Source organism: Achroia grisella, unplaced genomic scaffold, assembly GCF_030625045.1.
Source record: "Achroia grisella isolate CSIRO2021 unplaced genomic scaffold, CSIRO_AGI_Agris_v1 utg413, whole genome shotgun sequence".
Taxonomy (NCBI): Eukaryota; Metazoa; Arthropoda; class Insecta; order Lepidoptera; family Pyralidae; genus Achroia; species Achroia grisella.
The window spans coordinates 78,823-92,188 of record NW_026712846.1 but is presented as its reverse complement, the minus strand read 5'-3'; the positions used below and the strand labels follow the sequence as shown (position 1 = coordinate 92,188).

The 13,366-nt window shown below is 32.0% G+C and overlaps 1 protein-coding gene across 1 annotated transcript in view; it reads right to left on the bottom strand.

The window, feature by feature from the left end:
* The window catches only part of LOC131844750 (terminal nucleotidyltransferase 5C), a 36,034-nt gene extending 24,459 nt beyond the window's left edge, over nt 1-11,575 (bottom strand). The window contains exon 1 of the mRNA XM_059193710.1: nt 11,323-11,575. Coding sequence (XP_059049693.1) covers nt 11,323-11,394 — 72 coding nt within the window. The 5' untranslated portion in view covers nt 11,395-11,575. The remainder of the gene's footprint in view (nt 1-11,322) is intronic.
* Nucleotides 11,576-13,366: the final 1,791 nt, after the last annotated feature.

Here is a 13,366-nt window from a genome sequence, read left to right as displayed (position 1 = left end):
ATGATCCGCAGAACTTCATATTATCTACGATATATCTTCTGTAATATAAAAATGAATTGCTGTTCGGTAGTCTCGCTAAAACTCGAGAACGGCTGAACCGATTTGGCAAATTTTAGTCTTAAAATATTCGTGGAAATCCATGGAAAGTTTAAACGGTGAGAAATTATGAAGAAATTGTATGTAAAATAGCAAAAACAACAATTATATTTTCCCATACAATCTGTTGATATCTGTCAAACAGGGTGCGTTCAGAAATTTATTGCGTAACTAAACTTCAAAAAACCTTTGACATATTTAATTTTGAGGCGTAACGAAGTTCGCGGAGTCAGTTAGTTTTATTATAACTTTTGATAAGCGATTATTAACGCTAATCAACCTTTAAACTGAAATTTGTTTTGGTCAATAATGAATACTGGTCGAAACTTTCAATGCAATTATAGAAGGAATTTTAGAAGATATTACAAATTCAATTCAAATACAAAAATCATTTATTCATGTAGGACATTTTAGCCGCTTATGAACGTCAAATTTTTACATTATAATTTTATTTTATTTTGTCCAGTTCGGTATATAGATCCAATTGAAAGAACTGGCAAGAAACTCGAATTACTTTTTTTTTAAAGCCAGTTTATTTACAATGTATTTTTATATAGGTGTCTATGTCTAACATTAAACATTAAACATTACAGTTTTGTTTAAAAAAACATCTAGAACTAAAAGTAATTCAAAGTAACTATTCCTACACAACATTACAGGGATAGAAATAATTATTATCCAAATAAACTTAATAAAACTTTTGAATAGTCATTTTTTATTCTACCACTAATTCGGAACGCAGACTCATCACTAGAAGAAAGACACTTGCGTATTGATTTTTTAAATAAATATTATTCAGAATTACATTTTTAGACATTTTGTGTGCAAAATATAGATTTTTGTTTTTCAGCAGATATTTACGATATTTCCATATTTCTCTTTTACTAAACCATTTCTATATAGCGAAAAATGTAAATAAAAACCTATTCTAAATCTATCACGCCATTTTTGAGTTTTAGTTAAAGTAACTTTTTATCGAACTATTTCAATATCAGCTGCAGCTGGCCTTTACAGCTTCAGCGAGTACAGATGGCAATCCTAACCCGCCATCATATGGAGCTGCTGAAAGCCAACTCCTGCTATGTTACACTAACAGACAGCAATTGTGCTTTATATATATTGACAATAACTACCGTTTGAGATACCGAGCCGTGGCTATCAATTTATATAATAAGTTATTAAATTTATCAATTGGTATATTATACATAGTTTTTATTACCTTTCTTTCTATTATAGACAAAGGTAATCGATAGTAATATAATATAACGAGACAGCTATCAGAGATATAGGTGATTACAGATAAAATATTTGTATATTAATAACTTTAAAATAACTTAATCATATCTAATATAATAAATGCCAGAGTATGTTTGTTTCGCTTTCACGACTTAAACGCTGAATCGGTGATAATGAATTTTTGTATATAGATAGATAATCCTGAAGATAAATGCGAGAGTATGTTCGTATCCCTTTCACGACTTAAGCGCTGAATCGGTGATAATGAATTTTAGTATATAGATAGATATCCTGATCCTGGAGCCGATTATACGCTACTTTTGTAGCTCTTATAGAACTCGTTGTGGTGAATTTGTTTATGTTAGAAGGGTGAAAATTTAGGGTTACACGTAATTTTAATGCCGAATTTAAAAAAATAAATAAACAATAAGTCATTTTTTTATGAGTGGGCACCCTTATATCTTAGAGGTATAAAATATAGATAATAACCTATTCTCAGACCTACTGCGCATATAAATAAAACTTCAGTAGTCTAGGATTCCATCGCGGACAAACAACGTGACACGAAATTTTTATACGAGTATATGAAGATTTGATATATCTGACGTAGGTATCAGTGAAAGCAGTTTCACCTTGGCCTTCACATTGAACTAGTTGAACAGCTGATCGAATTAGGCATCGTGTCCGGTGGTTTGTAGGCTATCCACTGTAACAATGTCTTCATTTCCGGTAATGGTCTCGACGCTATTGTCATCAATTTTGTTGTACTAATACATATTTTATTGTTATAAAACATATGAATGTAATTCACAACTATTAGCTTTGCGATTTTTTTTTATTGAGTGGTTTGGGGTACAAGGTGTTTTCGACCTGTATAATTCTTGTAAAGAGACTCAGCTTGTCTACAATAAAAAAGAAATTTTTAATATTATATGCTCAGAGCGAGAGGTGTATCAACTCAATTGAGTTATACATATAAAATGCTATAATTACAATACAATTCGTGTAAAGAAACTCAGCTTGTTTAGTAGTAAACAGTTGTAGTTTAATTTTACACGAGCTGTTCCCGCGACTTCGTCTGCGTGAAATTAATTATTATATTTTTTTTTCTAAAATAAAAAAAAATCTAAAATAAAAGTAGCCTAAGTTACTTCTTATTACATGTTTTTGTGGCCAAAAAACAGCAGATAATGGAAAAATGAAAAGGACCTGTTTTGTGCAGATTTTTATTCTCTACAACTTTTATTTAAAACATTTTTTCATATTTCTTACCGTTATCGAGTTATATAGAAAGAAGGCGTTTTTCAACACTTCTAATTTTTTCATCTCTCTCCCCTCAACTTATATAAAAAATACTATCTGAATATTATTATTTACCTATTTGCGGACTTACTTTTATATATTGCGCCAAAACTGGTCACATAATGGTTTAATTTAAAATTTTACTCGAGTATATAAACCAGAGATAGACTTTAAAAAATCGTCTGCATGTAACCTAATTCTGCTACCACGCAAACTACGTAGCCTCTAATTAATAGTATCGAATCCATATTTAATGCAATCGAGTACGTTAATGAAATAATTATTCCTATTTATATTAACAGAAATATATTATTATGCCGCTATCGCTTATTTATTTTCTCGTTATGAAACATTATCAGCGTTATCAGTTATTATTACGTACCTATTGTTAATAAAATATTCTTATCAGACGCATATTCTTTTGTTTACTTGATTCTCTATGAATATATTAACAGTTATCCAGTGAATATTTGTAATTGTGTCAATAAAGTATTAATTAATATTATAATTGCGATAGTTTGTATGCTCAAGTACTGCTGAAGGTGGTAATGTAGTGGTAAGTGTCAGGTCGTCAGGTTAAGTGTGAAAGGAGGGATGCAGAAATGTAACAGGGGGAAATAGATGGCATGGATAAGAATATGAGATATTATATCTCTATTAATCATGGTTATGCGAACGATGTCGAGTGCAAAAGTTAGTCGGAAACAGTGTTATAATTTAATAATAATAATCTCAGCACAATTCACACAGCGCCATCTACTCCCAAGTTAAGCTAGCTAAAGCTTGTGTTATTGGTACTGGATAACTAATACAAATATATAGATTTTTTTTTTTCATAAAAACATACATATTATACATAGAATAATAATAATTATTAATAATTTTGTTAGTAATGTATATTGATGATCTTGTTGCTAGCAATGTACCATGTCTCTACGCGGTTCCCCTGGAAAACCATCGTAATAAATTCTTGGGAATTTGTCTAACTGACCTGACCTCATGTTCATCATACCATACTCCACTGGTACCCTGTCTGAGTAAACCGTTAGTGCAAACGGGTGCATTATACCATTGGCATCCACTGAAAAAAATAGAGACGTTGGGCTAAGTAACCTAACTTCTCAACCTATCATCCTTCACTGGTGCCCACGTCGTGCAACATTTCATTATCACGCATTAAAAAAAATAGTGCCCCTTACTACCAACCCCCTCTGTCTTAACCCGGGGTATTGACCTACGAGTATGACGTCTCTATTAAGTATTAATTAAAAGTAGAATCAAATTTAAAGTGTTGTAGTCGAGGCCGCGTGGTCGACATTGAGCGTTACGAAACTGGTCGTGAGTTGCACAGACAGATGCGCAAGCGCATCCGTAATGTTGGGTATATGTAGAAAATGCTACACTTGTTAATACCAAGGATGCACCGCGCACGACAGCGCAGCATTGCTAACAGCCACTTTAACATTTGTATAACCGACTTTAAAAAAATATTTTTTTGAGGTTGGTTCGACTGTTTTTTTATCAATTCCAATAAAAAATTTTTTTTTAAGCTTTTTAATTTTAGGTTCTTAGTTGTACAATTAGGTTATGTAAATACTAGTAATAAATTTAAATTGTAGCGTAGATTCTTTAGGTACTTGTAAATTTTAAATAGTTTAAAAATGTTGCATGCTTTTATTTTGAGGCAAAATATAATGAGACATTATATTCTACAATTACAACCTATGTTGATGACAAATAAATTTTATGTGATTTGATTTGATTATATTTTTTAAATTCTAAACTACCTACGTCATTAACAATGGATTTTTTTTTATTTCAAAGACTATAGTTTTAGTTCTATAGACGTTCATTGAAATATATTCAGTAGTTTGTTTGTTAAATAAAAATATCGAAATGTGAATATCACAATATATACTTGGAGAGGTTTGGCCGTTCCGAGAGTATAATAAATGTGCATACATGAAATTTTATTAACCCGTGTCATTCATTTTGGCGATTGCATAGTGATTCGAGAACCTGTGGAGGTTACGCGTGCACTAAGAGGTGGATGTTAGATGTTCTATATGTATCTGTATGTTGTGTTCTGACAACTAAAAAGACACAATAAAACATAAATAACAAATCTGAAAGATTTTATTGTTGTATGGTGTGTAAACTTGTTGCTTGCAAATTTGCCTATATTTATATGAATATTCATACAGATTTATGTACTATGAACTATTATGTACTATCTACTGGATGAATTGATATATGTTTTATCAATAATATGTTAATATTATGTTATTCCCTTATCGTGATTTGACTTTTACCTTTATCGTAATAATGTATAGGTACTTATAGATAATTATTTTACATTTTCGTATTTACGAAAGATTTTTACGATTCTAGATTTCTAGAACATTCTATTTTCAACAAAACGTAGAAATAAACACTGAAAATGTATACTAACTTTAAATATTCAATTTCCAAACTAAAATAAATCCTATGAGGCGATTGCTAGTAATGGGCTAGCTACCGTTAATAATGCATAATATTAGGTCGACCACCACGCGGTCTCCTTTGTATTCATTCATGTAAATATTCAACCTATTAACTGCTAGAGGATAGCTGACTAGACTTTATGTTCCATCATTCATCATATTGCCCGCCAGCATCTACCGTCAGCACAGGTGGCTGCAACAGTTTGTACCAATAAAAAAGCTAATTTTAAGTGCTTAATATGTTTACGCTTGTATTTTACGTATGTCCTATAGTTATGCATAAAATGAATCGATCGAATAATGAATGGAATTGACGCAAAAATAAAACGAATCGACCGAATAACGAATGGAATTGACGCAAAAATAAAATGAATTGATCGAATATGTGAATGGAATTAACGCAAAAATAAAATGAATTAATCGAATATGTGAATGGAATTGACGCAAAAATAAAATGAATTGATCGAATATGTGAATGGAATTAACGCAAAAATAAAATGAATTAATCGAATATGTGAATGAAATTGACGAAAAAATAAAATGAATTGATCGAATATGTGAATGGAATTGACGCAAAAATAAAATGAATTGATCGAATATGTGAATGGAATTAACGCAAAAATAAAATGAATTGATCGAATATGTGAATGGAATTAACGCAAAAATAAAATGAATTCATCGAGTAATGAATGGAATTGACGCAAAAATAAAATGAATTGATCGAATGTGTGAATGGAATTGACGCAATGAAAGTCAATGACAGAATGTAAATGATAATATGAATAACTGCCTGCTATTGTTTTCATATTGACAACCAGTTGTTAGCAACGACTTTGTCTGTTTTTTCGACAAAATACAGAATGTATGCGTCCTCGTTGTAATATGTATTTTTACGTTAATATTCATTAAAATCTCTTCAAACGTCTATGATGGAAAGTCAATAAACAGTCAAACATATATATATACTTTCCTATTTATAGTATAGAAATGTGAAATTTTTATTTTACGTCAAATGATGACATATTTATTGTAGTACTCTTTCATTGTCACACTACATGTATATTTTTTTTTGTAATTATTTTAACTATTATTTTATATGTTAGCATCTTAGTTCGTTAAGGTATTTAGGTATTAAGGTAGGTATATGTAAGGTATAGGTATCTTAATCTTAATAATATTATAAATGCGAAAGTTTGTAAGTATGGATGTTTGTTACTCTTACACGCAAAATCTTACTGAACGGATTTTGATGAAACTTTAACTGTAATATAGCTTAGGCATCAGAATAATGTAGGCTATTTTTTACCACAGCTAGTACAGACCATAATTGGTTTCGGAGATATACAAGTTCGTACAAGTAGAACTCTAAAACATTAATGTCACCTCTGCCTAACTAGTCACCCATTTTGTAATCTCGGCACCCGCAAGTGATAACGTCTATCGGAGATAATAATCAAGGTCATAAACGGAATTTCTCTAAAACCGGCGTCAGATATGCCAGCTCTATTTAATATTTCAGCATGTGTTCAATCTTTGAACAAACATTTGCATTCTGCGGACGCGTTTTCAATATGTTTGTTAATATACGTGTACTAATTTGTACAAAGTTGTCACCTATTATTGTAGAGGGTTGTTTCGTGTACTGTAATTTAGTGATGGATTATTACAGAGAAATTACAGGGTACGGAGGATTAAAGTGTCATACTTTAATTCTCTGGAATGGGACCGCATGAGATGTATATGCAAGTAAAATGACGTATATTATTTTGTTCATGTATATGGACAATGGTTGCCACTTTCTACCCAAATACCGTCACTTTGAAATAGCCGGCCTCGGTGGTCTGGCAGTTTAGTACACCGCCTCACATCCGACGGTCGCAGGTTCGATTCCTTGCACGGTACAAACATTTGTATTCATGAGTATGTACGTATTGATCTGATTGTTTTCTATGTATATTATGTATGTATTTACAAATAAAATGTATATAAGTAGTACTCATAACATAAGCTGTGCTTAGCGTGGGACTAGATGGCGCTATGTGAATTATAGGATATTATTATTATTTGAGTCACATAAATAGAAGCACTAACACAATTGTCTGTATTATTTTTGTAAGTTGCGCCATATTGATTATTCTTTTGCAAACATTAAAATCTATATTTATTATGTGAGTAATTGCTATAAGATAATATATTTGTTTGTCATGTAGAATTCTAAAATATTATGCTATAAGTAACACTCAAATAACATATTTATATTGAAACTTATACATGTAAATATATATGCTTTTATTAACCTTTTATCTAGTATTTAATTGATTTCTGACATTTCATTAAACAATAATCTAAGTAATTACGATAACGAAATATATTATACAATAAATTTGGCACAATTATATATAGGATAAAGTAGTAATAATAATAGAATAAGACATTCTTTTTATATAAAACACTATATAGATAGATAAATTCTTTATTCAATAACAAACCCTGCGTCGCGTTGCTGTTGCTAAGGTTCTTGAATAAAATAATATTGCGACTATAACTTGCGATGTAAGCTATCTTATCTTTTAAGTTGGATCAAATTGCACACAATGTGCAAATCAAATTTGCAATCGGTTTTAGTTTAGAAGTCCATCGCGGACAAACAACGTGATACGTAATTTTTATATGTAAAGATTTTTGCCCACTTTTCGTATCGTATTTTAATACATGTATATTATATTATATTGTATTTGGTAGGCTATATGTCTGAATTAAATACGTCATTGTGAAACACTTTACTATGTTACTGTTTCAATTGAGTTTCTTGCCAGTTCTTCTCATTGGATCTAAACACCGAACTGGACGGTAGGAAAAAAAATATAATATAAAAAATTTTACGCTCATAAGCGGCTAAAATGTCCTACATGAATAAATGATTTTTGAATTTGAATTCAAATGTTTTTTACATTTGTGTTGGGACTCTCCTGATGGAAACATGTGTGGGAGAAGCAGCGCCGGGCGATTCCTCGAATGCTCTCACAATACAAACATTTGTATTCATGAATATGATTGTTTGTATCGGTCTAGATGTATTCTATGTATAATATGCATTTATTTAAAATAAAATTAATTCATATAATTATATCAGTTGTCTAGTACCCATAACAGAAGCTCTGCTTATAACTTAGGACTAGATGGCGCTGTGTGAATTGCCTGAGACATTATTATCATCATTACATAGTATAAAACAAAGTCGCCGTCCCTATGCTTGTATGTTTAAATCTTTAAAACTACGCAACGGATTTTGAAGCGATTTTCTTTAATAGATAGAGTGATTCTAGAGGAATGTTTATATGTATAATATATGTACACCCTTGCGAAGCCGGGGTGGGTAGCTATTTAAATATATATATATATATATATACATTGTACTTAAAGAAATAGATGGAATCTAAAGTGCAACGTCGGGCACGTACGATGCGCGTGCGCCGCGTAGCGAAGCGAAAAGGTTGCGTGTACGCGCCTCAGCGCCATTTGCGCGCTGTGAATTCTTCAAGCTACGTATTATATTGTTACCATGTACTACAAATCATTTGTTCAAACAACAGTCTATTTTAAAGAACATTTTAAACATATAACAAGACTATATGTAGTTTAATAATTTGAATAATCATAGTATTCATTTTTCCACATATCTCATGTGGATATAATTTTCTTGAGTGCGTTAGCATTATTATATTTTTTTTCTTTTTATAACACAGGGGACAAACGAGCATGCGTTAGCATTATTAAAAAGGAATATGAAGGTTGTATCGGTTCGGAAATGCATGTTGTTATGCATATAATAAAAGTGTAACTGATTACTATCTATATGAAAGATATATAAATAAATGAATAACCCTGGACAATAAACACAGCGCCATCTAGTCCCATGGTAAGCAGAGCTCGTGTTATGGGTACTAGACAACTGATACAAATACTGGATAGATATTTTTTTTGTAAATACATACTTACATAGGTAATACCCAGACCGATACAAACAATCATACTCTTGAATACTATTTGTGCCGTGTCAGGTATCGAACCCGCGACCATCGGAAGTAAAGCGGTGTTTTAAACCGCTACACCACCAAGGCCGTTATTATGTTGTTATGTATAAAAATGTAACTATATAAAGATATATGGAAACTATTATTGGTGATTTAAAAAGCGTTAACAATCAAATTGAACCCGATACTATGATTATTAGAAGTTTTGTCTCTTTGTCTATGTGTTTGTTCGTAACATTGGTTAAGCAGTTTCTGAAATTAGCGGGAACAAAACTAGTTTTCGGTTTTCTGTATTGTGGTAAGGTTTACTTTGAATTATATAGTTTTTTTATATCAATCGGAATACTACCAAACAATTATTTATTTATTCTCTGTAATTAATGAACGATCTTTATTTATTTATTACAGCTATAATTAGTTGTAGAATATGTTTTAAATTGTATTTTTGAAAGCCAATCACAAATATTACCTTAATTTTACATATGGTGAAGTATAAGAAAATATATTGTATAAGAAAAAAAATGGGTTTCTAAAAGAACTTTATTATCTATATCATATGCCTCCGTACCTAGTAATTTCACTGGCAAATAGATCCTCCTATAACACGGCACTCTTATAACGCATTCCCATATTACGCAATTTCAATCCCCCTATAACACCGGCATTCTCCCATATAATGCGAGGATTTCCCACATTATATTTCTATTTTTTTTTAAGTTTAATCACATAAATTAAAACATTTTTCTTTAAAATGTTCTTAGTTTAGTTTGATTTTAATAAAACGTATATATATCGTTCATAATATAGTTTTTAACATATATTATTTAAACATGAATAATAAATAAAAAAAAAATAGAAAATTTAATTTAAATCGCGTTATAAAGGGGCGTAATAACGCGTATATGGGAATACACCTACAACACGTTTTCCTATAACGCGCAACCAATATATCGTGTTATAGGGGGATTACTGTTTTTGAATTTCGAATTAATATTAAAGACCATTTCACACGGCACGAATTGTTTTCCGTCACTGCAATACCCGTAGCGTCATACGAATGCTTCTAAATTCAAAACAATTGTAACGAGTTTGCGTCAGTCCAACGGCTCATATGAATCTCCACGGTAGGTATACGTAATAATTTATTACCGTGAATCATTTTTACGTGGGAATTGAACTTGTGACGGTATTAATATATGTAACATAAACAATAATTTCCAGAAACTTCCAATGAAATGTAATAGATAAAATTTCAGATAAAGCCAATAAATTGGTCATAAGATTAGGTCGATCGAAGACTAATTATCGAAGACTTTTTTAAAGTAAACTTGAGTATTCTCACGTAGTGAATATTTAATGTTGCAATCATTCTGGTCAGCAGATAAGGAGACAGCTTCCGTTAACAGACAACGACAACAACAAACTACATCGCAAAGCCTTCCTGTAGGTGAAATAAGCGATATAATTCATAGACAATCTTACAACTTTTTTTTAAACAAATGATCCAATAGGAAATGCAAAGGAACTGTATTCGTACATCTTAAGCACAAATAATACATCTTTATAAAGACTTATTGTCTGTGTAACGCTAAATAATATGTTACTGTATTCTTAGATGTATTATTTTTACTGATTTTATTATACTTAAATAAAGAAAAAAATATATAACACAACAGATAACATTTGTCAACAATAGGTACTCGAGTGGTGTAGATAGATTGCCGAAAATCTTAAACAGTTCGAATAGATACTGAAATCATTAAATTACATAGTTTTTATTTAATTTTTAATTTTATAAAATTTAAAAAAGAACATTGGGAATAGTTCGTTTTAGGATTGAACTGAATCAAATGCTGCGGCGAACTATATACAAGATTTGACTGCTAGAGAAGTTATTAGGACTCGTTTCTACTAACCGAGTGTACTTAATAGTTTTCTGCGTGGGTAGAAAACAATCTGCATAACGCACAGTTGTAAATGCCACCGCGGAAAAGCGCATGTTAATTTAAAATTACGACAATCCCCACATAGCAACCGGGGTATAATACGACGCCTACGCACTCTAAATTAAGCGTGAAATTTTTTCACTAATACGGAACTGCTCCGTTTGGACGCGCGCCATTCCTGTGGCCGGTTTTGACATCACATGATTATGTTACGGATTCGCTTACCTTCATGTCGTCGAGCATATCACAGGCGGAGATGAGGGACGCGGTGTCCGGGGTCACTTTTATGACTCCCATCGTGAACTGGAGAGTAACAGCAGCCGAAGTTCGCAGGAGTCACACTAAGGACCGAGACGGCCGTTTGGGTGTCTAATTTCCTGACGAAACTTGAATAGTCCAGTAAATTTATATATGCGAGTGACGCGTGAGTCGGTGTATTTTAGGAACACTAAACGCGAGACGTGCTCACGTTGTGACCGAGCCGCGCGGACTGAAGTCGCGACTTCAACGCCATTCGGACAGTGAAAGGGTCTTGACGTCACGTACGATAACGCGGACCGTACCCCGCGCTCCTCGACGCGACTTGTTGCTACACCTGTCGTCCTTGTCACACTCACCGCCGGTTATATGTCTGTCCCTTTCGCTAATGACATGACACCTCGCCGGTTGATTAAACGTACTTGTCCATAAATACGCATTACACTACTCATAATTGTACATTTCTTACCTTTTAGGAATAAATTGCAATATATGTGAAATATTTAATAATGATAGACACGTTATAATAATTTCAAGATTAGTTTATTTGTAGCAAGTAAACAGGTCTGATAAATATGAACTAGGAATAATATTAAGTAGAGTTTTAGTTAGCGGCAGATACTTGTTTGGTGCGGTCTGAGTCCGCATGAGTGTGAAAAAAAATAAACTACGCAAGACGCGTCGTAGAAGCGTCTACGAGGAGTCGCGCGTGGGCGTAGAGGGGTCCCGTCTACGTGCGTAGTGCGCGTAGCCTTCTACGCAGCTACGCAGCCATCCTGTAGAGTAGCTACATAAAAAGTATTTTTAGATTATTTTATTTATTCTTATACGTTTAATGTTTCGTCTATAAATAAAACATTAAACAACTCCTTAAACAAATATTCTTTATTTTTATAAGCATTTGATAACGTATAATAATATATTATTTTAAATGTGTACCCACTTAGTATTATGTGAGTAAGAATTAAAGTTTTTTCCTCTGTACCTACTTCTTAAAAGAACAGTAAATGTCAACCTATTTTAGTTATCCAAATATTTTGATCGGGCTATTTTTATCAATTGAAGATAGAACAAAGACGATGTAGGAGGATTTACTTATAAATAGTAAAAAAGTTATAATTTAAGATTTGATCATTACGATATTGTATGGATAAAATTTGAAATAGGGAACAAGTTATGTTTATTTTATTAAAATCAAACACAGTGAACTTGTCTTGTCTATACTTGTAATAAAAATGTAACTGATCATTGTCTATATATAAAAGATATATTACATAAACTCAAGTGTATTCTACATTTTTTTTTATTACTAATAAGTTCTTGTATTATTGTCTTGTTGTATAGTTCATTTTTTTCTGTCATTTTCTACTATATAACTTATAATATAGAGTTGAGAATGAACTGTCTCCCGCCACATATAAGCCCAGATTCAAGTGGTATATTTAACATAACTATAGTGGGATAAAGGGATCGTCAGTAATGTGAAATAATTACTACATCACTAGTAATATACCAAGTCAGGTACCTCCACACTCCTGGAAACCATCGTGATTAATTCCTGGTAAAGTCACAATAGACCAACTGACCTGACCTCATGCTCATCTTACCATCCTCCACTAGTGCCCCGCCAGCGTAAACCGTTAGCGCACCATTCCATTAACATCCATGAAAAAAATAAATAACTATAGTGTTTAATAATATAATCATTATTACATAGTATAAAATAAAGTCGCTGTCGCTGTCTGTCCCTATGTATGCTTAAATCTTTAAAACTACGCAACGGATTTGAAGCGGTTTTTTTTAATAGATAGAGCGATTCAAGAGGAAGGTTTATATGTATTACTACCTACTCGCCCTATCTTCGCCATGTATTATACATATAAACTTCTCGAATTAGTATATATATTAAAAAAACCGCTTCAAAATCAGTTGCGTAGTTTTAAAGATTTAAGCATTCATAGGGACGGCCAGGCAGCGACAGCGATACATGTACATCCGTGCGAAGCCGGGG